At 40.7% G+C, this 26,091-nt stretch overlaps 7 protein-coding genes across 7 annotated transcripts in view; 5 read left to right on the forward strand and 2 right to left on the reverse strand.

The window, feature by feature from the left end:
* Positions 1 to 9,718, forward strand: part of LOC125770854 (GDP-Man:Man(3)GlcNAc(2)-PP-Dol alpha-1,2-mannosyltransferase) — a 39,238-nt gene extending 29,520 nt beyond the window's left edge. The window contains exon 4 of the transcript XR_007419249.1: positions 9,612 to 9,718. The gene's annotated coding sequence lies outside the window, so the exon portion shown is untranslated. The remainder of the gene's footprint in view (positions 1 to 9,611) is intronic.
* Positions 8,520 to 10,647, reverse strand: LOC125770853 (tigger transposable element-derived protein 1-like). Its single transcript, XM_049440887.1, has one exon. It carries the CDS (start codon positions 10,225 to 10,227, stop codon positions 8,581 to 8,583), a length of 1,647 nt encoding a protein of 548 aa, XP_049296844.1. The 5' UTR covers positions 10,228 to 10,647; the 3' UTR covers positions 8,520 to 8,580.
* A 5,405-nt stretch (positions 10,648 to 16,052) lies between these two features.
* LOC125770856 (death-associated inhibitor of apoptosis 2-like) lies at positions 16,053 to 18,031 on the reverse strand. Its single transcript, XM_049440892.1, is given in 4 exon segments — positions 16,053 to 17,150; positions 17,224 to 17,588; positions 17,590 to 17,839; positions 17,929 to 18,031. Coding segments are annotated over 3 exon segments (624 nt in total). The 5' UTR covers positions 17,760 to 17,839; positions 17,929 to 18,031; the 3' UTR covers positions 16,053 to 17,061.
* Positions 18,032 to 18,357: 326 nt separating this feature from the next.
* On the forward strand, positions 18,358 to 19,948 carry LOC125771649 (ribosomal RNA-processing protein 8). The gene is made up of 4 exons (XM_049442473.1): positions 18,358 to 18,547; positions 18,613 to 19,223; positions 19,289 to 19,525; positions 19,621 to 19,948. Exons 1-4 carry the CDS (start codon positions 18,467 to 18,469, stop codon positions 19,832 to 19,834), a joined length of 1,143 nt encoding a protein of 380 aa, XP_049298430.1. The 5' UTR covers positions 18,358 to 18,466; the 3' UTR covers positions 19,835 to 19,948.
* An 81-nt stretch (positions 19,949 to 20,029) lies between these two features.
* LOC125771647 (splicing factor 3A subunit 1) lies at positions 20,030 to 23,219 on the forward strand. Its single transcript, XM_049442471.1, has 3 exons — positions 20,030 to 20,251; positions 20,331 to 22,588; positions 22,670 to 23,219. The coding sequence occupies exons 1-3, from the start codon at positions 20,140 to 20,142 to the stop codon at positions 22,769 to 22,771; spliced, it is 2,472 nt and encodes an 823-aa protein (XP_049298428.1). The 5' UTR covers positions 20,030 to 20,139; the 3' UTR covers positions 22,772 to 23,219.
* A 124-nt stretch (positions 23,220 to 23,343) lies between these two features.
* On the forward strand, positions 23,344 to 25,198 carry LOC125771648 (acetyl-CoA acetyltransferase, mitochondrial). Its single transcript, XM_049442472.1, has 2 exons — positions 23,344 to 23,525; positions 23,723 to 25,198. The coding sequence occupies exons 1-2, from the start codon at positions 23,505 to 23,507 to the stop codon at positions 24,944 to 24,946; spliced, it is 1,245 nt and encodes a 414-aa protein (XP_049298429.1). The 5' UTR covers positions 23,344 to 23,504; the 3' UTR covers positions 24,947 to 25,198.
* A 21-nt stretch (positions 25,199 to 25,219) lies between these two features.
* LOC125771650 (glutaredoxin-like protein C5orf63 homolog) lies at positions 25,220 to 25,768 on the forward strand (the record flags this gene model as incomplete). The annotated part of the gene is made up of 1 exon (XM_049442474.1): positions 25,220 to 25,768. A coding segment is annotated over one exon (336 nt), but the record flags the coding sequence as incomplete, so codon positions are not given.
* Between the last annotated feature and the right edge of the window lie 323 nt (positions 25,769 to 26,091).

Raw genomic sequence — 26,091 nt, forward strand, 5'->3', positions numbered from 1 at the left:
ATGCGCTGTTGCGCTATGCGGGTATGCGGATATGCGGGTGCGCTGACACTCCATCACGGCATCGGCGGCTGTAGCTTTATCGGGCGTACCATCGCGCACGGCTATGACGGCAGCTTGGGCATGTGGTGGTAGTCGCGCGATCCAAAGATCTACTAGCAAAGACTCAGCCATGGTGTCGTTGGCCACGCGTCGCATCTCCGCCAATAGTTTCGAGGGCTTCTGGTCTCCCAGCCTCAGGCAGTACATCAAACGGTATAGGCGACTCCGCTGGGTTTCGGCGAAATGCTCCAGGATAATTCGTTTAGCAAAAGCGTACCGCTCCGTTGCGGGCACTGGTTCGAGCAGCGGCTTCAGTCCGGGTAAAACACGGAGAGGAATTTGCGCCATCACGATGTGGAAACGCTTACCATCCATCTTCGGTGTGATCGCAGCTAACCAGTGCTCAAGCGCGTAGAAGAAGGAGGGCATATCGTCTGCGTTTATTTCTGGCACGTTTAGGCGGAAACCGCTGCAGGCTTCCACGGGCCGGTCAACCGAGGTGTCGTCCATTTTGTCACCGGTAATGACGGGAGGAACTGGAAGTGTATCAACGCTAGGGAAGTGTGCCTAAAGGGACCATTTTTTACTACGGAGGACTTTAACAATCTAATCTATTTTGTGATGCTCACCATAAATGCGCATTCTAAAACCTTTATAGCGTCATCGTTGTTGAAATACAAGGACGAGGGTTGAGTTTTTTTTATTTTGGGATCCCGTCTAGTGGGTAAAGTTCTGTTTTTATTCTCCCGTTCGCCACCCGACGGGGTATTACGAGCTGGTACAACACTACAAGGGGACGAGTAGAACTATGCAAGAACAATAATTGCGATAAACCCTCGGCTTATACACCGTTGGTGCAGCGTGCCGAATCTGTATTTATCCTACTCAGGATATTACTGTCCTGGTCCACAATTCCCACTTAACATTTTTATTCTGGTACACAGATTACCTACTAGGGGACGCCAGGGTCGCCGCACCTTGATCTGTTCAATCTGGTGCACTGCGGGTAGGAAATGCAGTTCTCCTTTTAAACCCTTTTCCTACCGCTGTGCACTTCAAACAGCCATGTCGAAAGTTGAAACCAGCAACACCTCATGGAAAATTTGTATTAGGTTCAATAAAATAAATAAAGTTGTTATTTTGCCTTTAATGTATGTCCAAGCAGGTGAATCAGCTATAATCACTCGTAATTCCACGTTTAATGGTCTGCTGTTTATGGTTATTCCATTTGTCGTAAGCAAATTCATTTCATCTACGAAGGGCTGGAGGAATTACTCGATACGTATTTCCTGGTTTTTTGGATCCGCTGTAAATCGCAACAGTCATCACTGGGGCGTCTGGTACATTATGTAAACATATCAATATTGGCCAAAACTGAAGATGGCTGCTTCTAAAAATAGGTAATCCATCTATGGAAACATTAAGCTGTAACTTGGAAGACGCACCCAGCTTAATACAGTACGATGCATTCGTTTAGCCGCACCGTCATATTGATAGGTTTCTCAATTAAATGAAATCCTATTCAAAGGAACCTTTCTATGAGTTTTTTACCTTTTCAAACTGAAGTTATAAAATAAATAGTATCAACTTTAGTGAGCTTTAGGAAGTTTAAATAACAAAAAATCGTACAAAGGGTGTTGCATTCGTTTAGCCGCACCCTCGAAAAATAAGAATACAAGTCAAAATTTGAGGCGTCGTGGTTTGCAATATACTGGCGTGTCATGAATTAGATTTATTTTCATACTATGGTCAGGAAACTTAATTTGGTCTGATGGAATGTGAAAATAATTAGCATCTATTGTTTTTTTAAGTGTAGCTATTTGTTCCTTTGCAAGATTGTAATTAATATGTGGTTCTTCCTTCTCATCTATATTAATCGCACAAAGTTCTGCAAAACTTTCGTCCAAAGGTGCAACCTGTTCTTTCTTTTTTGTGTTATCTTGTTTCAAAATACCGATATGTTGGAGTAGTGAAAATGTGCGTGAGTTTAGAGTAGGAAGGTTTGGTTTATTATTTAAATTTAATAATTGTGGTTTATTGTATTTAAATTTCACTTGCGTGAGATGAATATCAAATTTATTTAATAAATCACGACCAATAATCAATGGCCATGCCATTGAGCCTTTACAGAGTATAATAAAAATATGATATTTGTTATGGTCGTTAAATTTAATGCGACATTGGAGCCGTCCATTTGCGTAAACCTTTGACGCCATTATGCCCCAAAGATTCTCAATAGGATTGCAATCCGGACTACATGCTGGCCATTCAAGAACGGTTATTTCTTTATGCTCAAACCTCGCCTTAGAATAGTTCGACACATGAATAGAGGCATTATCCTGTTGGAAAACAGGCAAATTGTCCAAGTGCTCCTCCAAATGAGGAATTAAAATATCTTCCAAGAGCTCGCAGTAGTTACAGGGTTTATCATGCCAGTTAGCGATGCGTGAAGTATATTTCCTTGTGCATGAGTTGTATTTCTGTTTCGGTGAAGCATTTCACTTTCAATCAAATGTAGTTCCGTTCCTTTTAAATGATTTTCAACACGTCGCTGCTCGAATCGCTGTAGCTTTTTCACCGGGATTGATGCTGGATGTGACCAACATTCGAACCATAATTTTAAAATTATATTAAATGTTTTTACGAGTAGTTTATCAACAAAGTCATATTATTTTGGAAAAGGTGGAGGTTCAGCTTCTTTATGTCATGCAATTTTAACCCGATATCAGATTATGTGTTGGGTAATACATAAAAATAGATAAATAGATCAATCCTTAACATTTCGAAAACATATCCTAGGGCTAAGATTAAAAATCCTGTTAGAGCTTAGAACTCACTAAAACGGTCCATAATATGTTATGGAACGTAAAGCAAGTATCAAATTAATTTTTGCAATGCAAATTTAGTGCCACCGTCTATTCATTAGGAATATGTAAAGATTTTATAAATCCATTATCAAAGCTGGTTTGTTTACACAGCGTCCGAATTCGATTTGACACATGCTCTAAACGGAATGTTTGTTAAGGTAAATAACCAAAGCAGCACAAAACGGTGCTGTTGTTCACAACATTTTTATTCGTCAATTTTTAAAGTGATTTCGTATTCATTGAAACGATCAGTTTACACCTTTGATGTCCTAGATCTTCCTCATTCGAGTGCGAGTCAAGGCGCAAGTCTTAGGCGAAATGCACACAATCTTCTTCGTTGCTCCTGGCATAAAGAAGATCCTTTTAGCACGGATACAGTACATATTCAAAAGCGTCCGTTCGTTTTGCCGGCGTGATTGATACGTTTTCCCCGTCATGAAATGCATATTCTATGCATCGTTCAATCTCTGTTATTAATCTATAGCAGATAGATAGCTATGTAGAGGATACGAGTCGCCATTCCAACCTAATCACATCATTTCCACTCAAATGTAGAACCATACTCATACACTCGACTTTAACAATCTACGTTGAATTTATTATCATGCAAATTATTCACCAGATAGTACTTATTAAGCGACTTCCTTCTGATGATTTATGTAATACGGCATCTACTGAAAGTATTGTTTAGAATCATTAGATATGTTTCGATAAGTGTTTGAATTCCAATCAATTGCATTGTAAAACGCAATAAAATCTTAAACTTACAACTTACAGATCCGACAAAACTGAATCTTTACGGTGCATTTAACATATCAATTCATGAAATTTATTAAACATATTATGGAACAAAAAAATAAAACATCCAATTTTCAACATGAACACTAAATAGAACAAAATGTTAATAGATTACATTAATAATAATAATAATAGATTACCTAATCATTAATCTCCTCTCCCAATATGCACCTCTCTATGTAGTGGAACATGTTACAAAAGTACCCGTCACAATCTTCCGCCGTGATAAGACTAGCAGCTTGTTCAATAGCTGTCATTAACTCCGTTTCATTTTGTGGATTGGCCCTTCTAACAATGTTCTTCCATTTACTAAATAAGTTCTCAATCGGATTGAGAAAGGGTGAATATGGTGGTAGATACATTACATCAAATCCTTCTGCAACGATTGTTTCTCGCACCGTGGTGCATTTATGAAAGGCAACGTTGTCCATGATCAGGATAGGTTGATGTCCAACGTTGTGCCCATTCATATTAGTATTAAGTTCTTTGACAAATTCAGCAAACACTCCCTGATTAATGGCCCTTTTTTTCGATATGTAATGCAAAATACCGCCACGATTCATTGCACACACAATCGAAACATTTCTGGTACGTATCTGTGGAACAACTTTAGTGGCTGCTGTTCCAACTAAAGAACGGCCCATTGACGTCCGCATGCTTATATTGAAGCCTACTTCGTCGATAAAAACTACGGCCGCTTGTGGAAGGCGTTGAGAAATTCGGTTGAACGACAATGCGTATTCTTTGCGTATACCCAGCGTATTTGGGTTGTTGCGTCGTTCAGGCAAAAGTTTTACTCTTTTAAAAGAATAATTAAATTTTTTTATCTCCCTAGCGATGGTAGCTGCACTCACTTGGATGCCATGACTTTCCAATATTTTTTCTCCGAGTTTTTTTAGCGAAATGGAGCAGTCTTCATCAATCCATTTTTGTATGTCACTTATTGCCGCACTTGTGAGTTTTTTGGGTTTAATACCTCCTCGTTTCTTTGCTTCCACTTCTCCGGTCTTCCAAAATTTCTTCAAAATGCTGTAAACCGTTGAACGGTTTATTGAAAGCATATCGGCTATCATTGTAGCTGTGTAGCCATTTTCATAGGCAGTGATAACCCGCTCACGATCCTCATCACTGGTGGTTCTATGTTTCCGATGAGACTGCGATGTACTAGGCGTAATTACTTCGACGAAAACATCTACATCTGTATCGGAACACGCATCCGCATCTTCCGGAACTCCTACATCTCTCGAAACATTCAACAAATCCGATGCAATGTCTTCTGAGATATTGTCCACCGTATCGCAACACGCATATGCATCTTCCGGAACTCCTACATCTTCCGAAACATTTAGCCTGCCCGCCGTAACTAAAAATGATTTAAAACAAAATAAAATCATTTTGTTTTCCATAAATTGAAATCATCAAACAAACCAGCATTTCCTGGAACTCCTACATCTACCGAATTCAGATTCTCCGGAACAATTTCTTCAACGTTGCTGTCTGCCATAGCTGGAACCGATAAACAAAGTTAAAGAACATATCTATATTCCATGAATTATGTATACATCTCGCACATACCTTTTACCAAATAGTCACTTATCTACGGTTGGAGCATACAAATTCATCACTTGGTACGGTTGCAGCACAAAAATTAATCACTGTGTATGGTAACTCAAATCAGCTCACAGATTATGCGGTTGCAACGTGTTTTCATTTCTTTGAAAAAGCCGCCTTCTATACATTGTATTGTATTGTTTCCTTTCCCGCTTGATTCTTGTCGTCAATGTTTTCATCCAATGATCGAATACTTCTTTCAATGTATTCCAAGAAAAAAAGATAAACATGTTGCAATCGATTTTTCAACATACTAATATAAACTCATTCGGTCTGGGGCATGTGTCAGATCCAGTATCAATCCCGGTGAAAAAGCTACAGCGATTCGAGCAGCGACGTGTTGAAAATCATTTAAAAGGAACGGAACTACATTTGATTGAAAGTGAAATGCTTCACCGAAACAGAAATACAACTCATGCACAAGGAAATATACTTCACGCATCGCTAACTGGCATGATAAACCCTGTATTGGAGTTCATTTTTGTAGATATCCAGTAGATTGCAAGCTTTGCATGGCTTGAAAATGCACCCCAAACCATAACAGTTCCGCCTCCAAAATTTCTTTTCGAACGAATCGCCTCTGGATTCCTTAAATCATGCCATTAATGGCTGTAGCAATCAGGACCATCTAAATTATACTTTTTCTCATCAGAAAAAATCACGTGGTGCCATTCTTTTGCCCAGTGCATGTGTTTCTGCGCAAACTCCAGTCGATTGGCTTTATGCTGATTTGTTAGTTTGGGTTTAAGCTTCGGTTTGGTCCATTTTATGTGTGCAGACCCATTAAGTACGCGACTAACGGTTGTTTTGTGCACTGGGAGATCTAATTTAGTAATGATCTGGCGACAACTCAAGTGATGTTGGGTTGCTTCGTGCCGAATTAGTCCTTTGTCTCTGGCAGTCAGCTTGGTATTCCCTTTGGTACGTGCTTTCACAGCCTATTTTTTGGGATTTTTTAAATAATTTCGCACAACCTTCTCTGACCTGTCGATAGTCCGTGCAATTTCACGATTAGATGTACCAGCATCATGCAAAACCTGGACTTTTCCCATTTCGACCGCGTTCAATCGTTTTGCTCGGCCCATGTCTAAAAAACACATTATCAATGACATGTAGATAACAGAATTGCGCTGAAACACAAAGAGAAGACTTACTTTAATATACATGTAACACGATCTTAGCAAAGAAGTTATTAATTCAAGCTCAAAAGAAATAATTATCTACTGCGACTCAACGAATGCACCGGCTTAGAAAGAGTAAACAACGACTAAACTTCATTTACCTCCAACTGTCAAATGCTGAAGTTGTCAAAACATGTTTGTAAACACGTAAGTGCATGTCCCTACCATAAACATACACTACAAGAATTTTGGTACTGACTCAAAATGCAAACGGCTAGTATTTTCAAATGCGGCTAAACGAATGCATCGCACTGTATCGATGTAAATGGAAATGAAAATCAAAACAATTTTTACGTAAATAATGTTTAAAACAATTTTTGTTGCCTACACACCTTAGGTTATTCAGCAGACACTGTCTTATACCATGATACCAATACTGGGTTCCGTTTATCGTCACAATTTTCTTAGAGGCATTTGTATTTGTCTTTAAAAGAGTTTTAGCAGCTTTCGGGAACTTGCATAAACTAACGTTTCATATGATGTCCATAACATCACCAATAGATTCATACGTTTGATTCGTGGTTATTGCCCAATGACGTAATGCGGTTTCTACACAATACCCCTCTGTGCGTTCTACGTTCATCAACTCATTTTCAGAGTTTTCAGGTAAATAGCCCACAACGACTTCTCGTTTTCAGAATCGTCCGTTGTTTCGATTGATTCCAATGTTGCTTCATCGACATGGTGTGCAGGGTTCTTGTGAAGCATGAGCTATCGACACAGCATCTATGTGTTCATGATATGGAATAACTGTAACCCAAATATAAGTCGTGTTATGGAATGAATTAAAAGAAATACATCTTTATCTTATACCATTTGTACTTCTTCCTGCAGCTATCTTTTCCTCGAGCTGCTCCAGAGCTGTTGACCTGCTTGCTGTTGCGTCGCGATGACGATCCAAATATGAATTATATTTAATTCGTTTTGATCGGAGCTCGGAGCACTATCGCGTTGCTAGGTTTCCGACAGACTTGGCTACACTTTATGCCGTGATGCGGATCGAGGAACCAAAATGTAGGGAGAAAGGGAAGAAGGAATAATATTGGTCGTTGGACAAACCGAACAGATCGAACCGTGGGGGAGATGAAGGGAAGAAATCGACAACAAGCAAAAAAGTCCATTCTCCGGAGAACGTGTGAAGGTGTCTATAGCTCGCTAGCCGCTAAGGACTAACTATAGATTAATCTATAATGCTTTCAGTTGGCAGACGGGCATCTAAAAATTGGCGTATTCTGTTTGTGAATTCTTGCCCAAACAGTTTTTGTTCAAAATCGTCCAATACCTCTTTACATCCAATGGGGTCGAATTCAAAGCTATTTGCTCGCACAACGTCAAGCTTATTAGCAATTCTATCCGCCAGTAAATCTAGCTCTTTGTAATCTCTGTATCTAGCTCTGTGTGTCTTTGTTTGTAACTTTTTGTTCTCGTTGGATCTCGTTAAGTGTTTTTAATATTTCTCCCAAACATGTTTCACCAGAAGTATCCGTTTGAATACCAATCGAATGCACTTGGCGATCTCTTTCTTGGGGTGCGATCTGTTTGCCTAAAATAGGCATTAAATACGAAAACATTATCGCTGCATTAGCGGTATTACAAAACAACTTCTTACCTTTTGCTGATATCTGCTGAACAGCAACAGAAGTGCTTTTGCTGGATTGTGGAGTTCTATTAGGTGCCATCTGTTATAATAACTGTTAGTGCATAACTAAGTTTGCAGCACGAGGTTGTGAATCTGAAAATATACAAAAACTTATAATATGGTGTACAGTAGATCCCCGCAGTACGCTAATGTTTGGGACCGAACGCTATAGCGTATATCGAGTTTTCGCGTATTGCGGATTCCCTCTGACATATCGTTTATACTTAAAATTGAAGAGTCGAAATATAAACATGCACATGGGGTTCGAATAAACTATGTAAACAAGTCAAGCTAGGTGTTCGTTTCACACGTATAGCGTCTAATCGTAACCATAAATCAAAATATGTTCATATAATAAAAATTGTAAACTAAAAACACATTCAATTAAGAATTCATAATCCGGTATATTTGATTCACAAATGTTTCATTATATATGATGAAAACATTACAATTTTTGTACAAAACTGTCCATTGATAACTGTCTTTTGATGACTTTCTTGTCATTATAAATATTTTTGTAAACCGCTATTTCCTTTCTAACTCGATCGCTTACATTCGCGGACCTTTCTTCGTCTTCATCCATCGCTTGAAATTCAGATAATGCTTTCTCTATGTTTTCGAAAGCAGCCTCCAATCTTTTTGAGCTGAATCTTTTTTGAATAGGTTCTAGATCTTCTTCGTCGTACTCCTCGTTGTATTCATCCAATACTTCTAAAGTATCTGCTTCAATTAGCTCATTGTTCGTTAGAGGTTCTTCTTGTAAAAAGATAAATTGGCGTATATCTTCAGCATCTATTTCCAATGGTAACACATTAGCTGCAGACACACATTCTTCTATTAGAAGTTGAATTTGTTCATCTTCATCAGTTGATGTCGTATCATGTGTAAAAAAAGCAGGGCATATTTTTTTCCAACACTCATTAATGGTACTCGATTTAACCTCATGCCATGCAGCAGATATGTTACGTATGGCAGAAAGAATGTCGTAATTTTTCCAGGCATCAGTTATGTTGAATGTTGGATTTTGCTCTATTGTATGAAGAATGCGAGTGAATGTTCTGCGAAGATAGTACGATTTTAATGTTGCAATTACTCCCTGGTCCATAGGCTGTAACAATGATGTAGTTCTAGGTGGCAGGAAAACGACTTCAACATTAGGGTGCAGTTCGTTGAGCTCTATTGGATGGCCTGGAGCATTATCAACTAACAAAAGGATCTTAAATGGAATGCCTTTATCTCTACAATACTTTTCTACCTCTGGTACAAAGTTTTGAAGAAACCATTCATTGAAAATGGAACGAGTCACCCATGCTTTTTTGTTGGATTTCCAAACCACTGGCAAGGACTGAACTTGAACATGCTTAAATGCTCTTGGTTTTTGTGAATGGTATACTGCCAAGGGTTTTAATTTTAAATCACCCGTCATGTTACTTCCAACCATGATGGTAATTCTTTCCTTATTTAATTTTATTCCAGGTATTGGTATCATATTGCCGAAAACATAACTTTTTGTGGGCATCTTTTTCCAAAAAAGTGCAGTTTCATCAACATTTATAATCTGTTCCGGAAGAAACCCCTTTTCTACTATTATCTTTTCCAACAAGCCAGGAAAGTTTTCTGCTGCTTCTTCATCTGCACTTCCAGCCTCACCATGCATCTTCATGTTCTTTAGGTTAGTACGATTTTTAAATCTGTTGAACCATCCCGAACTGGCTTTGAAAGAGTTTACAGTACATTCCGTAATTCCAGTGGAGCTTTCTATATCTTGATACAAAGATTTTGCCTTAGTTTGGATAATTTGTAAACTGAGAGGAATTCGCTTATTTAACAAATCTTCTATCCAAATCACTAACAAGCGTTCCATTTCTTCTATTATCTCATTACGTTTCCGAGTGGCCATTGAATCTCCTTTCGCAAAATTCAGTAAATTATCTTTGCGTTGGATGATGGTCCGCACTGTTGATTGTGGTCGTTTTATTTGCCGGGCTATTGCTGCATAACTTTTTCCTTTTTCAAACAACTTGATCATTTCCAACTTTTCTGACATTGTTATAGCACACTTCTTCCGACTATTTTTATAATTTGATTCCATATTTATCGCTTCGAGATTAAAGCGCAGCCCAAAGAAACAAGAACCAACGTGTAGTGATTGTGAAAACAAGTGAAAATTTTCTGGAAATTTAGGCCGTTGCAGCCATGTGGACAAAATCGTACTGCTTTCTCGTTCTGCCTAACTAACAACAAAACTTGCCAAAGCAGGAGAACATGATGATTTTGTCCGCTTGGCCTTTAACGACTGTTTAAAACTGCGTGTTAAAAACTTCATTCTATCGAAGCAGAGAAAAATTGTACTGCAAAATATCAACGAAAATGACAAAGCAAACTATCAAGAGTTTAAACCACAACGATAAACGCAATGAACTGTCATTTTTCAAAAAATCGCGTACTGCGAAATCGCGTATATCGAGTATAGCGTACTGCGGGGATCAACTGTATATGTTTATACAAATCAGACAGCAACCAGTGCAATATATTGACACGATCAAAGCCGAAATATTGAAATGTTGCCGTAGGACTCCAGTTAATGTTAACATGCAGAACTTCATCCTCAATGCGCAGATGAACGTTATAATATTGCGGAACAAGTATTATTATATGATGACAAAACCAAAATGCTTGCCTTTTTTTGGGGTTTCGTTGGAACTAATATACACTTCTCATCGATCATCTTGACTGTTACCTTCGGTCGTTTTGCGCTAAAAATATGGATGAAAATGGATTCAATCGGTGTTTACATTACTGTTAAAACCATTCACGTATTCGTACATACTTTTCCATTCCGGTCTATGTAGATGAACGATTCTTATAACGTAAATACAGTTATTGTCCAGTAGGACCGCGTACCTATACAGGCTGATGAGCGAGTTTTGTGATTCTGAGCGACCGAGTTCAACACCGCTGCCGAAGGGTGAACACCAGAGAAAGAAACCGTAAGGAAAAAGATTAGTCCGCAGTCCGCTCAGAGGTAGCCATTACCGTATTACCAGGTTTGAGACTGAACGTGTTGACCTGTGTTACCTTTTGGCCCGTTCGGTCCTCTTCCTTACCCAGTGCCTGTAAATATTTGTTCTTATGAAAGAAAGTACTAGTAACACTGACCGACGACTCTCGTTGTACCCGATAATTGTGTCCCAAGATGAGCCTATCTAAGAAGTAATTCCCGTTGTATGCCAATAAGTTATTAACAGTCCGGCCTGAACTAGCTGTCAGTTTGACTCCCAGGAGTGATGTCCCATACGGAGGCTGGAACACACCCTCACACGCTACCGCCCAATTCGCTAATGGTAACAGCTGCACCTGGTTGTATTGAGTGCTGTTCTTGCAATTGATTATCCTATCACTCTGCAATCCTAGACTTTCGGAAGCGAACAAACAATTATTTAGAAATACAGTAACCAGAAGTTGATCCATTGTCATGTAACACTTTGATTTCATTTGTTGAGTCACCTGTCAAGTCCAGATTGAATCTTTTCCTTTAGTATATCTATTCCCTTTTTCACAATCATGTCATTTGCAACTTTTTCTGGGATTCCTTGTTGTAGGTAAATTAATTTTAACTTTGCTGTCAATAATTCTACTTCATTGCAAATCTTTTGAGTATCTCCTGTTTTTATTGCTCTGAGTTTTGCTATTATTTTGTCTGGATTAGGTTTCTCTTCACACCTTAATTTTATATCATCCAATAGTTCTTTGAATGTTGTTATCGATGTTGGTAATCCTATTCTTGCTTTCCTTGTTAGTCTAGTTCTTAAAAATTTTACTAGCATTTCTTCGTGTTGTTCGTTCAACTCGAACAGTAACTTAGAGGCATCTTCGAAGGTGCTAAACAATTCAGCTGATCCATCGTAGATGGGTACTAGCGCTGCAGCTGTTTCAAAGTCAAAATTAGTCATTTTTGTTCCTTTTGTTCTTTGTTTTCTTGACTAAGTTTTCTAATGATGTATTTATCAATTCTTTTTTTCTATTTTGCATCAGATATCTTCTTCAGATATATTGTAATTTTCGAACTAATTCTATTAGCTTTGACATACCTGTGTATTTTGCATTGATTAGTAATTACTGTTTCACTTGCGGGTGTGGTTTCTGCAATTCATCTTCCGGTGTCAGGTTTCCGGTTGTTTTCTTCTTATTGGGTGCTCTTCGTGGGGTTCCTGATCGATGTCTTCCACGTTGGAGGCTCCTGCCTCTTGGGATCCCGCCGGTCACCATTTGTGATCCGTGGTCTCGCCTTCCACAGATTTTAAAATTTTGTTCACTTGTTTATTTGCTTCATTGTGTTATTTTCGCGATGTGCATTTGTGCTTTCGTGCGATGATTCTTTAACATCGCTAGTAATCAGTTATTAGGCGAAAATTGAAAAACACTGTCGCTTCCGCACTTTATACCTAAGTATAACTGAAGCTTTCACTTGCATTTTTTTCTTTTATACCGTGATTCTTAGATGATTAAACTGTCTATCACGTCTGGTATTTTTCTTTTTCTTTATTCTTCCACTTCACCTTTAAACCATCTGAGGCTCCGGATGTGCTCACTTTCACTGTTTAGGAAATCCATCCATCGCACCAAAACTTGGCGTAGACCACTGATCATTACCGCATTGTTTATGTTCGCGTTTCTGAATGTTATCGCTTCGTGCACAAGCTCGTGAATTCTTTCCTCATAAATTGCTGTCACTGTAGGTTCCGGAAACTCAACTAGGAACTGAAGTAATTCGTCTATTAAACGCAAAGTTGTATTTTGCACTGCCATTGTTCACATTACGCACACTTAGTCACACTAAGACTGACACACTTAGTGAGTCAATTTAATAGATTCACTCGATGAGACACTTTTTCCATCCGTAGATTACCGATTGGAATCACGGTCGCCATGTAACACTTTGATTTCATTTGTTGAGTCACCTGTCAAGTCCAGATTGAATCTTTTCCTTTAGTATATCTATTCCCTTTTTCACAATCATGTCATTTGCAACTTTTTCTGGGATTCCTTGTTCTAGGTAAATGAATTTTAACTTTGCTGTCAATAATTCTACTTCATTGCAAATCTTTTGAGTATCTCCTGTTTTTATTGCTCTGAGTTTTGCTATTATTTTGTCCGGATTAGGTTTCTCTTCACAGTCAAAGACAAGGTGGAGGATTCCAGACTGTGGGGGCCACAAATCTAGGCACTCCGTCATCTATCTTAGTGATACCGTGATATATTCTGGACTTAGGGTATTTCAGATGGTTCCTTACTGTCGATATACAAACTTGCACCGAAATGCTTCCGAAATGCTTTTAAGCTTAATGAGCAATCTTCATCAATTCAGCTCTTCATAATCAGTAGTTACTTCCCCTTTTTTTCATGGGCTCTTCCTTTTTTATTTGGATTATCTTGAATTTCCATATCTTTAAGATATTTGTGAACTACATGGGATACATTCTGGATGTTCAGTTTTATTATTCTCGTTACAACAGTCATTCTATACTGGGCTAAGTATAGTAAGTATAGTATGCACTTAAAAATTTAAAATTTTGTGTATTTATAACGGTCGCCAAATCAATGCATAAACAAAATATATAATTTACAGGAGTGCCACCATATGAATATCTATAAAAGGCTTATTACACTAGGGAAAATACTGTCAACTGATTTTGGTTTCTATCTGCCAATATTATCCTCTGACACAAAATGCCTTCTGCTAGCGTAACAACACACTTGTACCGAAGTGATTTTCTTATTTCAAAGTTTGGACATGCTTGCATACTATTTTGATCAAAAGCGGTTATGAAATTACTATTTAGAACTGTAAACATTGAAGATCCCGTTGGCCAAATATCGATTTAAAACAGTGATTTTTAATATTTTGTCAGATATTTGCCAGTCAAACCTAAATCCGAATTGACCATGTGTAATTCCGATTTTCAGGTCAGCATCTATCCTTCATATCTGTTTTGAAGGATAGATGCCGAACCGATGATAGAATTTATCGATTTACAGTGTAATAAGCTCTTAAATAGATCATTAAATTCATTGCTGTTGTTAACATTTCAAGTCTTGTATGTCAAACTTAAATGATGCCTTAGTGTCATTTCTCTTCAGTGATATGAAAAACACTGTATAATAGCAGCTTTAGTTAGATAGAACGTAGTTTTTAAGGTGAACAGAATATTGCTTAAACACAAGCTTATGGGGTCTGTAATAAACTGAAAATTGTTTTTTATATTACTTAGTTGTATTATCGAATCGGAACTGATTAGATTTCAATAAATTTGTACGTTGAATGTTTTGTTTCCAATAACAATGAATGAAATGGAAAACTAATGTATTGCAACGACACACTTACACCAACGTCCACATGAATGAGAGATAAGAAAATATCACACATAGGTATAATGTAATGTAGCAAATGCTAATTGGCAGGTAAGTAAGCCATTAACAAAGGCGGTAAAACTTTCAATTCAACCGTGTTTTAGACGCAAAGCCTTGATCAATCAAATATACTTTATATTGAGTTTATTTTACACTTTAGTTTCATTATTCTACGTAGTATGACGAACTAAAAATTCGTCCGCTTTATTGGTCGGTCGGATTCCATGCGGTCGCAGACCGACCTAACGCCATCGTTCGGATCCCAATCGTTGACGTTCGCTTTGGCGCCCTCTACCGCACGCTAGCTCAACTTCCCTGTCTCTTTCTGCAGTCCTGTATCGATCGCACCGTAGTGACACAGTGACAAACTAGATGAGATTATGCGTTTGCATTTTTCGATGAGCTTTCGTGTATATAGATTAAATTTTTTGTTAATCAAACGCTTAAGTTATTCACGTATTTACAAAGAATAATTCTTTCCTAGCAATTACTTCGTATGTTGCACTGCAATATCGGGAGAGTTCTTGGCCTGCCATTTCTGACATTCCTTAACTTGATTTATCCGTGGCCGGATAGTCAATACTCCGTACAAGAGTACGGTCCGATTCAGTACTGCTATTTACTAAGCGTTAATATTGGACGCTATAACGTATACTTGGAAATTAGTATCCATCGCTTCCATCGAATCGTCACTGAAATCTCGTGCCACTACGTTCAATCCGTAGTTCAACCCCTAGAGGACTACCGCACGTATCAATGTAACGTAACCGCACGTCCTATCGATCTTATCGTTTTTCGAAGCAGGGTTACTCCTGTGGATTTCGAAAATACTGATTACACAAGGTAACAGAACTCCTCTACCACATCGAGATCTTCGTCGTCAACTGATACTCTGCTTCCGAGTCGGGCTCTATCACGGTCAGAACCTCCGGCAAGCAGGTACTTTATCTTCGTCACGCTTCAGTCGGTTGTACGTGTCGTACACCACCGCAGATGTCCGTCCGACGATGTCGATGTCTTCCGCGAAGACGAGAAATTGAAGAGAACGGACGAAAATCGTGCCCCGGATGTCGAAGCCCGCGCTTCTCATATCACCTTCCAGAGCGATGTTAAACAGCAGACGGGAGAGTCCGTCCCCTTGCCTTAAACCGCGGTGAGATTCAAGCGATTCCGACAACATGTTCGATACTCTCACCTTGTACAGCACCACATCCATACCAGCTTGCTCAACAGCCTTACCAGCTTCCCTGATAATACGTGCTACTCCATGGTGTGCCATAGTTCGGTCCGATCTATGGTGTCGCTTTCAAGTCAATGAACATGTGGTGCGTAGTGATCTGGTGCTCTCGGCACTTCTAGAGGATCAGATGTAGACAGTGATGGGTCAAGTGACGAGATAATAAAAACCTTCCGGAATGTATCATTGCGGGCGGGACGTACAATTCTGCTTCGGGTAAATAAAATTAAGGAACTTTATTTAAACGACCTTAATCCGTTTTAGTTTTTCCTTTCTATGGAAAAACAATGGCTGTACAAAGTTTATTTTCAATATTTTTCTGATAATATAATCTGTATAATGACACGCTGTGTAATTTAATTTTAATTATCCTGCTTTCCTAAAGTCCGTACATTCTTCGCGTGATGGTTTTTCAATATGTTGCGATTAAAGCTCTGTTTGATTTCATCTTCATTTTATTTAAAGGCCTAAACTTCTTCCATATATCAACTTCGATCGAGGGATTTGAATCACAAATTTTAGTTTTTTGCTTGGAATTTTTTTATATACAATCGAGCACCGATTATCCGTGTACCTTTTATCCGGCTGTCGCATTATCCGTGCGGCTCGGAAATGACAGTTCCAAAGGCGAATTGGCATATTAACTGCAAACCGCTGATGGCAAGAAATAAAAACCTCAATAGGAAATGATACAATTGGCCCAAGCTCGACCAAATAGAGCAAATTTCTTTTGCAAAGTGCAAATAAGAAAATTAACATCTTGCTTAAGAAGGAAAAAGTTCACCCATTAAACACTAAACACTAATATTTATCAATAAAAAGAGTTGTGTCTATCATCCGTGTTATTCGCTTATCCGGCAGGGGCTGAGTCCCGATAAGCACGGATAATCGGCGTTGCTCTGTAGTTTCGATCGGCTCGTCAAGCGCTAAACATGCTACATTCCCAAATTACCCATTACAAGCTATATGACCGTATTATCAAATTTGTTATTTGTTTAATTATCTAGTATCTTTAGGAAAAACATAAATTGAAAAGAACTTTTCTGTAACTCAATTGGAATAACACACCTAAACAACCGTTCAGTCAACATACTCAAAGCGCATTAAAAAATGTTTTTTAATTCCCTGTTCTACACGTTGGAAATATGAAATTAGGTATAAAAATCAAATCGTATGTTTCATGGTTTGATTTGAAAACAAAATTTTCGTAACTTTTCTATGTATGGTGTGATTGTATGTAAATCATATTTAACTTGTAATATATCACGTTCTTCATATTTACGACAGATAGGTACGAATACGGCCCGTAATTAAGGCACGACACACAGGACAGTTGTAGATAGCCGGTGCACACTGTACACATGATACTGTGAATATACGAAACATATCACATTTAAAGGTTAAAATATTGGTGAAAATAACACCACCATAATTGCTTACCTAAATGGCCACAAGGACAAAAAACAACTCCTACTTCTCGTGTCAAACAAATTTTGCATTCACGTTCCTCTCTAAGCCGATTGTTTTCTGCTCTTAAACGATGCGTCATCTCATCCGAAACGTTTGCGTACGCGATGCACTGCTCCTGTTGAGAATGTGTTGCGCCCGCAATAGCAGTGGTTGACCCTTGTAGTAAATCTAAATCAGTGTCCCCATGGGGTAGGACTGCAGCACCATTCAAGAGCATCTCGCTAATGTACGTCTGTCCTAATACTAGTTGCAGAAAATTGCAACCCGCAAAGCACCGTGCATGTTCGTGCCAGGGATCATCAATGACTAGCCAATTCCGGAGACCTCCGTCGCACCTCATCTTCAACGCCTCCATAGTAGAAACCAGCTTCTGACAAACGTTTCGGATCTTGAACGTGGCCATAGTTCCAGTTTTCAAAAGAACGAATTCGCGTATCCAAAGAAGCGTATTCCGGCGAGAATGGCATTTCTACCTGTTGTATACCTTGTCCCGTTCCAGATGCCATGAATTATGAATATTTTACAAAAGATTGTTTTTTTTTTAAATGACTCACAGCATCTGAATCGGAATAAAGTAGTTCACGTTCTGTTGAAGCAGAGCAATCGTTTCAAATTAGTAAGAATTACTTTCATTGCACATAACCAGCTTACAATAAAAGACGATAGTATACGTACATGGTAATCGGCCGGAGGTGATGTATGCTGAGTAGATTTCTAGACCACAAGTTGTTCTGATGTCTGATATATAGAAATCATAAAATTTTATAATCAAGCACTATGCTATTGTTTTGTTTTGTTTTGTATTTATCATGCTTTGTAAATTGTCAAAGAGAGGTTGGTGCGTGTGGTATGATTTGACAATCCCACAACTGTGAAAACTATTTTGCAAAATTATTATTTGTTACTAATTGTAACGCAAAATTTTAACTTACTTAGAATCCCTAACATAAATAATTATCATATAAATAACGCATTCAATGAAGAACACTCTTGTACGTCTTGAATTTTTCAACGTCCCATTCAAACTTACATATGATGAGATAACCAGCGACGTCAAGCCACATTCCTACCCTTCGTTAATTGTCAAATTCGTGTACGTACCGTGTAAACAAAGCACGTGCGCTTTGTTTACATCAAATGCGTGGTTGGATTTTTCAAATCTCTTCATTCTTCTTTAGGTCGCATTGATCCAACATTACCGCCAGCAACCATCATGAGTAAACTGTTCAACGAGTGCGAGTGGGAAGCTGATCTACCTACAGTTGGAACCAACTTTCGTTTCTCTAAGAGCTGGGTAAGCCAGTTGCATTGAACCGCATTCCTCTGGTCTACGGTGTCCTCACTATTTTTATTCCACAGGAAGGCAAAAAGCAGAGAAAAGATCAATCCCGCTTAGAAGTACAAAATATAGAAAGCGGCAGCCATCCGCAAAATAAGAAAAGCAAAAAACCTAAAGGATGGTCGGTACTTTTGCAAAAATCCTCAAACGGCAGCGAACAGCGTAATGATACTTTTAATGGCTCGTCCGATGGGAAAAGTAATAAACTAAACGGTAGTAAGAGAACATACGATGAAACTCTAGCTGTTAATAGCAATAAAACACCGAACAAAAAGTTCAAACAAAATGAAACGGTGAAGGCAAAAGGAACCGCGAAACAAGAAGACGAACCATCAAAAGGAAAATCGAATGGCATCAATCAACGTACAAAACTCGCTAGCAAAACTGTCTCTAGGCATAGACGAGCTATGGAAGAAGGTACAAATTTAGGAGAAAAACTTGCTGAACGTCTAAAAGGGTCCCGGTTCCGTTTCATTAACGAGCAGCTGTACAAAATACCGGGCAAAGAAGCCAAGAAACTTTTTCAAGAAGATCCGGCATCATTTGAAGCTTACCACGAAGGTTACCGCCAGCAGGTAGAGCAATGGCCAATGAACCCACTGAATCGTATGATCAAATCCGTCCTAAAACTGTAAGATGTCTAGCATGCACTTGCAAAGTGGATTCATTATTGTTAATATTGTTATAAAATTTCAGACCAAAAAACACGATTGTAGCTGACTTTGGATGTGGGGAAGCCAAACTGGCCGCATCTGTGCCAAACAAAGTGTATTCGCTTGATTTGGTAGCCAATACCGAAGATGTTATTGCTTGTGATATGGCCAACACGCCGCTTGAGAGCAATTTCGTGAATGTGGTCATATTTTGCCTCTCGCTCATGGGCACTAATCTTGCTGATTTTTTTCTAGAAGCAAACCGGGTTCTTAAAGTTGGGTAAGTGATAATTTGTCTATTTCCAGATTCAAAATCAATGTGAAAGCTATTCCAAGCGCTGGAGTAAAGTTGTTTTTATGTTAAAATATTTTCAGAGGCATCATGAAAATTGCAGAAGTTTCTTCGCGCTTCAACGACGTAAACATGTTTATCAATAATGTGAAAAAGTGTGGGTTTAAGTTAGAAAATAAGGACCTAAAGCACAGTTTGTTCTATTTCTTTAATTTCAAGAAGGAGCGTACCGTATTCAAGGGCGCAACGAACATCAAAGAATTTAGCTTGAAGCCATGTTTGTATAAGAAACGTTAAGATTATGCGGTTCTGTCAGGATATGTAAAAAATGAATGTTTTGACTGAAACAAAAATAAATTCGTTTACATTTTGCTCTACTGCACCGTAGCAACGAAAAAACAGATAAGGTTTCGAATCAGATAGCCATAATTAATCTTTGCTGGCAACACTGGTCACTCTTTTTCAATCTGACAGCACTCTCTCGCTCTCTCCCCGCCTGACTTGACATTTGGCTGTCAGTGTTTACGGTAGCGAAAAAACAAGCTTGGCTTTACGGTATTTTGCTGCAGATTTGTCTCAATTTACAGAACATATTGTAAAATATGGCTGAAGTACAAAACAACGGTACCGAAAAGGAAGTCGACGTGGAGAAGCCAGCGCCAACGCTTTCCGGTCCAATAGTGGGCATTATTTATCCTCCACCGGAAGTGCGAAGTAAGTATACTTTTGTGCGCCAAAAGTGCGGTAATTTGTGGTAGCATGCCACTTACTGTATGTGCTTATTTTTTGCTAGATATCGTCGACAAGACGGCTAGTTTCGTTGCCCGTAACGGTCCGGAATTCGAAAGCCGTATCCGACAGAACGAGCTTGGAAATCCTAAGTTCAACTTTCTTAGTCCCGGCGATCCGTACCATGCATACTATCAGCACAAGGTTCAAGAGATACGTGAAGGTCGCACCGACAATTCGTCCGCGGGAACAGGGACAGCATCGGGCGGCTTACAAAAAGCGCAGGTGCCTAGTGCCACGCAACAGAAGCAGCAGGAGCTTCTGAAAGCCGTTACCGAGCAGCAGTTCGTTCCGAAAGATCCGCCACCAGAGTTTGAGTTCATTGCGGATCCGCCCTCGATTTCGGCGCTCGATTTAGATATCGTCAAATTGACGGCTCAGTTTGTCGCACGCAATGGGCGCTTGTTTCTGACTAACCTCATGAACCGTGAACAACGGAACTGTCAGTTTGATTTTCTTCGGCCGCAACATTCGCTATTCCAGTATTTCACCAAGCTGCTCGAACAGTACACGAAGATTCTGGTGCCGCCGAAGGATTTGATGAACAAGCTGAAGGTGGAAAGTGCGCCCGGTCGCAGCAGCATGAACGTTGTACTGGAACAGGTAAAGTATAGGGCGAACTGGATGAAGCATCAGGAAATGCAATCTCGCCGGGAGGAAGAGAAAGTAGAGAGGGAGCGTATCGCGTACGCGCAGATCGATTGGCACGACTTTGTCGTGGTAGAGGTGGTAGACTATCAACCGTACGAGTCAGGCAATTTTCCTCCACCAACAACACCGGACGAGGTCGGTGCCCGTGTGCTAATGGAGGAGCGGATGAATGAGGAAGATCACGACATCGAGATGCAGATCGAGTCGGACAATGATGACAGTGACGATGGTCCGCATCGCAGTGGCACCGAGGGCAACGGACAGGTGAAGCTATCGCAGATGGAAAATTTGGTCGGTAAGCAGCAGAAAGATAATACCCAGGTACAGGACATGGACGAGTCGTCCACCTCTGGCGATGAGGAAGGCGATCGCACTAAATCACTTCCGGCTCCGGTTGCCCCACCAACGCACGACAAGGTCATTGTGAAGAAGTACGATCCGAAACAGTCGCAGAAGGTGCAGAAGCCGGTACCGGCAGCAGCAGACGATTATCTCATTTCGCCCATTACGGGTGAAAAGATTCCTGCGGCAAAGGTGGCCGAACATATGCGCATCGGTTTGCTAGATCCGCGCTGGGTCGAGCAGCGCGACAAACACATCGAGAAGGTGGCACAAGAAAATGTGTACGCACCAGGTGCGGCAATCGAGGCTAGCCTGAAGCAGCTTGCAGAACGTCGTACCGATATTTTCGGTGTCGGTGACGAAGAAGCGGCCATCGGTAAGAAATTGGGCGAGGAGGAACCACGTAAGGACGATCGTGTCACTTGGGACGGACACACATCGAGCGTAGAAGCGGCCACACGAGCCGCTCGTGCAAATATTACGCTCGAAGCACAAATTCATCAGATCCATAAGGTGAAGGGATTGATACCGGACGAGGAGAAAGAAAAGATTGGTCCAAAACCAATACCCGGCACGATGTCAACATCGTCCAAGTCTAGCCTACAGCATCAGCAGCAACAACAACAGCACCAGCACCAACAGCAGCAACACCATCAGCAGCAGCAACAACACCATCAGCAGCAGCACCATCAGCAGCAGCAACATCATCAGCATCAACACCACCACCATCATCATCAGCAGCAACAGCACCAGCACCAGCAGCAACAACAAAATCCACAGCTTGCTCAAATGCAATCACAAAAAGGAATGCCCCAAATGCCACCCCATCCCATTCCTCCACCGGTACCGCCAATGATGATGATGGCCATGGGACCGCCACCGTTCGCCGTCGGTACGTACGTGTCGCCGATGGCACCGCATGCGGCCCCACAAATGCCAGCTGGTGGCGGTGCACCTGTCCTGGCAGATGCACAGCAACAACAGCTGGTGGGTCATGATATCGCAACGGCGATGGATGAACCGCCCAGTAAAAAGTCACGCACCGAGGATAATCTGGTTGAGGAAAGCGTCTTCCTTCAGCGTCACAGTGCAACCGGTCCTATCACTGTACAGGTGCAGTGCCCTAACATGACCGAGAAGAATGATTGGAAGCTAAATGGGCAGGTTCTTTCACTGTCGGTCAATCTGACCGACACGATCAGCTCGGTTAAAGCGAAGGTACAAACGGAAACGGGAATGCCACCTGCGAAGCAGAAAATATTCTACGATGTAAGTGTGTTTGTATGTGAAACGTGTTGTTTGTAGTGTATATTAAATGTTTAACTCCCTTGTTCTATATCACTTTTGCAGGGTATGTTCTTCAAGGATAACAACACCATCGCCTACTATAATTTACTGAATGGTGTAACGGTCGCACTGCAACTGAAGGAACGTGGTGGACGAAAGAAATAAGCTTACAGCACGATACGAAAGAAAGCAGAAAGCTACAGTGCGGCAGTAGTGGATAATAATTAATTGAACGTGGTAATTGCACATATAACCAGCATACATTTATTTGATCGAGCGTTCCGAGTGACTGGAAGATAATACCGATATTGAAGAGGCAACAGCATACATAGGTACACACATGTAGAATTACACAATACAGAAATTGGACTTGATTTCCCTCTGCAAATTGCGCCAGTTTCGCAAATCTAACGCCGCTAAAATCAGAACCTTTCCTTCAGTAGGTTAAAAGTGTGCTTTGGAACAAATGATTCTATTCAATACCTACATTTCGTGAACTAAATTAACATATTGGTACAGTACCTACCACTATATAGCAACCAAAAATCATGCAGAAACGTCAAACTTTTTAATGAAAAAAATTAATAAAACAGATATTAAAGTTTTGCTTTTGTTAACTGTAATAGTTGTGCGCTACAAGATAATATTTAAACTTTTCAGTAAACAATTCGCAATATTCGTAAAACATGCGTGTTGAGTTTGACTACCCTGGCTATAGCCCTTGCTGCCACATTGTACGAATGCCGCATCGTTTGAAGTGCAGTTACGTCGCCTTGGTAGCACAGACCACTATCTGCGGACGGGTAAATTAACCTAATCAATTCCCGCGGTCGTAGCGTTCCCGTGGTTCTATTGGAAGAAGCAGTGTACACAATTATCGTCAAAATCGGCATACAAAATGGTTCTCAAACTTGCCCAGGTAAGTTATGCAGTTGGATTGTACACGAGTACCGGTTTTCTGGTGATACTTTCCAACTTTTAGCATACTTTGTTGCTATGCGCACAGGAATTACGTACCAGTATTGTATGTTTTTCTTAAGCTTGAGTTCGAATTTATGTAATCATTCACGGCAAACCTTCTTCTTCCCAACCGGGGTTTGTTATCATTTGTTCTAGTTCGCTAGCCGTGCTATCGGAGGACGTGCCTACTATTCTACCTCCGGCAAGAGAAACGATGTTGTGATCGTGGCCGCCACCCGTACCCCTATTGGAAGCTTCCAGAGCAGCTTGTCATCGCTTTCGGCTTCCCAGCTCGGTGCCGTTGCCGTTGAGTCGGTTGTGAAGCAGGCTGGCATTGGCAAGGAGGATGTGCAGGAGGTGTACATTGGCAATGTAAATGCGGCCGGGATGGGACAGGCACCAGCCCGCCAGGCTGTCATTTTTGCCGGGCTTCCGAAGTCGACCATCTGCACCACGGTGAATAAGGTGTGTTCGTCGGGTATGAAGAGCATTATGCTCGGGGCACAAACGCTGATGCTTGGCCAGCAGGAAGTGATCGTAGCCGGCGGTATGGAATCGATGTCGAACGTGCCATACTATCTGAAGCGTGGCAGTACACCGTACGGTGGCGTTAACCTGATCGATGGCATTGTGTTCGATGGGCTGACGGATGTATACAACAAGTTCCATATGGGGAATTGTGCGGAAAACACAGCCAAACAGATGGGTATTACGCGCAAGGATCAGGACGAGTTTGCCATTAACAGCTACAAGCGCAGTGCTGCCGCCTGGAGTGCGAAAGCATTCGATGCGGAAATCACACCGGTGCGCATTGCGGGCAAGCGTGGCAAACCGGATATCGTCGTGGCGGAGGACGAAGAGTACAAGCGGGTAAACTTTGACAAGTTCGGACAGCTGGCGACCGTGTTCCAGCGGGAAAATGGTACCGTAACGGCGGGAAATGCTTCAACGCTGAACGATGGTGCATCGGCCGTTGTGCTGATGACGGCCGCAGCTGCGGAACGTTTCAAGTGCAAACCGTTGGCACGGGTAGTCGGTTTTGCCGATGCGGAGACGGATCCGATCGATTTTCCGATCGCTCCAGCGCTTGCCGTGCCGAAGCTGCTGAAACAGACGGGCGTACGCAAGGAGGATGTGGCAATGTGGGAAATTAATGAAGCATTTTCGCTGGTAGTTGTCGCCAATCAGCGCAAGCTTGACATCGATCCAGAGAAGGTAAACATCCACGGTGGAGCAGTTTCGCTCGGTCATCCGATCGGAATGTCCGGTGCCCGTTTGGTGACCCATCTGACACACGCCCTCAAAGCGGGACAGATTGGTTGTGCCTCGATTTGCAACGGTGGAGGTGGTGCATCGTCGATTCTGATTGAAAAGCTGTAAGCAACATTTCTTTTCCCGTCAATTCCAGTGCAATGGGGAGTGGGATTTCTTACAAAAAAATACCTCGAGTGTTGTTAAGACTCAGTTTAGAGGATCGTGGGAGAAACAATAACGAAAGTGCATTTATTAGAATAGTTCACCACGGACATGGTGGCGACACGATCCCCTTACAACAAGTTGCCCATCAAATGAAACGTATATTTTGCTATGCTACAAGCGATTTTTTAAATTCAATAAAATTGAAACCTAAAATTGTTTTTTTTTTTGGTTTTTGTTTCTTTTTATGTTTCCTTTCCTAGGGCCAACCCGGTTGCTTCCCATTGTGGGACGGTAGGTGAAATTGCCGGGAAGCCTCTGCTAACGCTGTACACCCATGATAATTGTACGCTTTGCGATGATCTGGTGGAACAGCTCGAGATGCAATTCGCCGGCCGTTACACACTACAGAAGGTCGACATTACGAGGAAAGAAAACGTAAGGTTTCTACGGCTCTACCGGTACGACATTCCGGTGCTGTTCCTGAACGGTCAGTTTCTGTGTATGCATCGTCTGAACGCGGATTTGCTTCTTCGACGATTGGAGGAACTGGAATCAGCTTGCAGCAGCTAGAATAAGATTGCATCGTAACTTATTTAATAGAATACGAAGCAATTGCAAACAGTATGAACGATTTATGTTCACGAATGTTCATTTATTGCAATGTATTTTTCACGATTATTTTACATAATTATCAGTTAATAGCAAAGGAAACGATTGTGTAGAACGTAGGTTATATAAATCATGTAACTGACATCAACATTACTAAATAAATTATTAATACAAAATCAGAATTGTCCAGGAGCTCGACGGGCAAAAATAGCTGTCTGTGCTGAAACAAACTGCGCGTTGCATTGAACCCTTCAACTTGGTGTGTTAAACGCTCTCCCTAGAAACTGTTTTGATTTTTCGTACGTCAACGAACGGGCAAAAAATGTGCTCCTTCCCAGTCAGTCGCCACAGTTTGTCCATGCGCGCTCAAACACGTTCGCTCGTTAGTCGCTTCCAAAACGCATCAATACTCATCGGTGAACTCGCGCGTTAAAGTGCGTTTTTGTTTGTTTGTTTTGTGTACGTTTCACTTTCCATTCCTGTCCATCTTCCTGGAG

This window comes from Anopheles funestus, chromosome 3RL (genome assembly GCF_943734845.2).
Source record: "Anopheles funestus chromosome 3RL, idAnoFuneDA-416_04, whole genome shotgun sequence".
NCBI lineage: Eukaryota > Metazoa > Arthropoda > Insecta > Diptera > Culicidae > Anopheles > Anopheles funestus.

What these genes read in the sequence shown, in the direction of transcription:
- LOC125770853 (XM_049440887.1), bottom strand. Translation starts at nt 10,227, where the DNA reads ATGGAATCAAATTATAAAAATAGTCGGAAGAAGTGTGCTATAACAATG.
- LOC125771649 (XM_049442473.1), top strand. Translation starts at nt 18,467, where the DNA reads ATGAGTAAACTGTTCAACGAGTGCGAGTGGGAAGCTGATCTACCTACA. An exon ending in TTCGTTTCTCTAAGAGCTGG is followed by an intron (nt 18,548 to 18,612) that starts GTAAGCCAGTTG and finishes TTTATTCCACAG; the next exon opens with GAAGGCAAAAAGCAGAGAAA. An exon ending in AACCGGGTTCTTAAAGTTGG is followed by an intron (nt 19,526 to 19,620) that starts GTAAGTGATAAT and finishes AAATATTTTCAG; the next exon opens with AGGCATCATGAAAATTGCAG.
- LOC125771647 (XM_049442471.1), top strand. Translation starts at nt 20,140, where the DNA reads ATGGCTGAAGTACAAAACAACGGTACCGAAAAGGAAGTCGACGTGGAG. An exon ending in TCCTCCACCGGAAGTGCGAA is followed by an intron (nt 20,252 to 20,330) that starts GTAAGTATACTT and finishes ATTTTTTGCTAG; the next exon opens with ATATCGTCGACAAGACGGCT. An exon ending in AGCAGAAAATATTCTACGAT is followed by an intron (nt 22,589 to 22,669) that starts GTAAGTGTGTTT and finishes TCACTTTTGCAG; the next exon opens with GGTATGTTCTTCAAGGATAA.
- LOC125771648 (XM_049442472.1), top strand. Translation starts at nt 23,505, where the DNA reads ATGGTTCTCAAACTTGCCCAG. An exon ending in TGGTTCTCAAACTTGCCCAG is followed by an intron (nt 23,526 to 23,722) that starts GTAAGTTATGCA and finishes CATTTGTTCTAG; the next exon opens with TTCGCTAGCCGTGCTATCGG.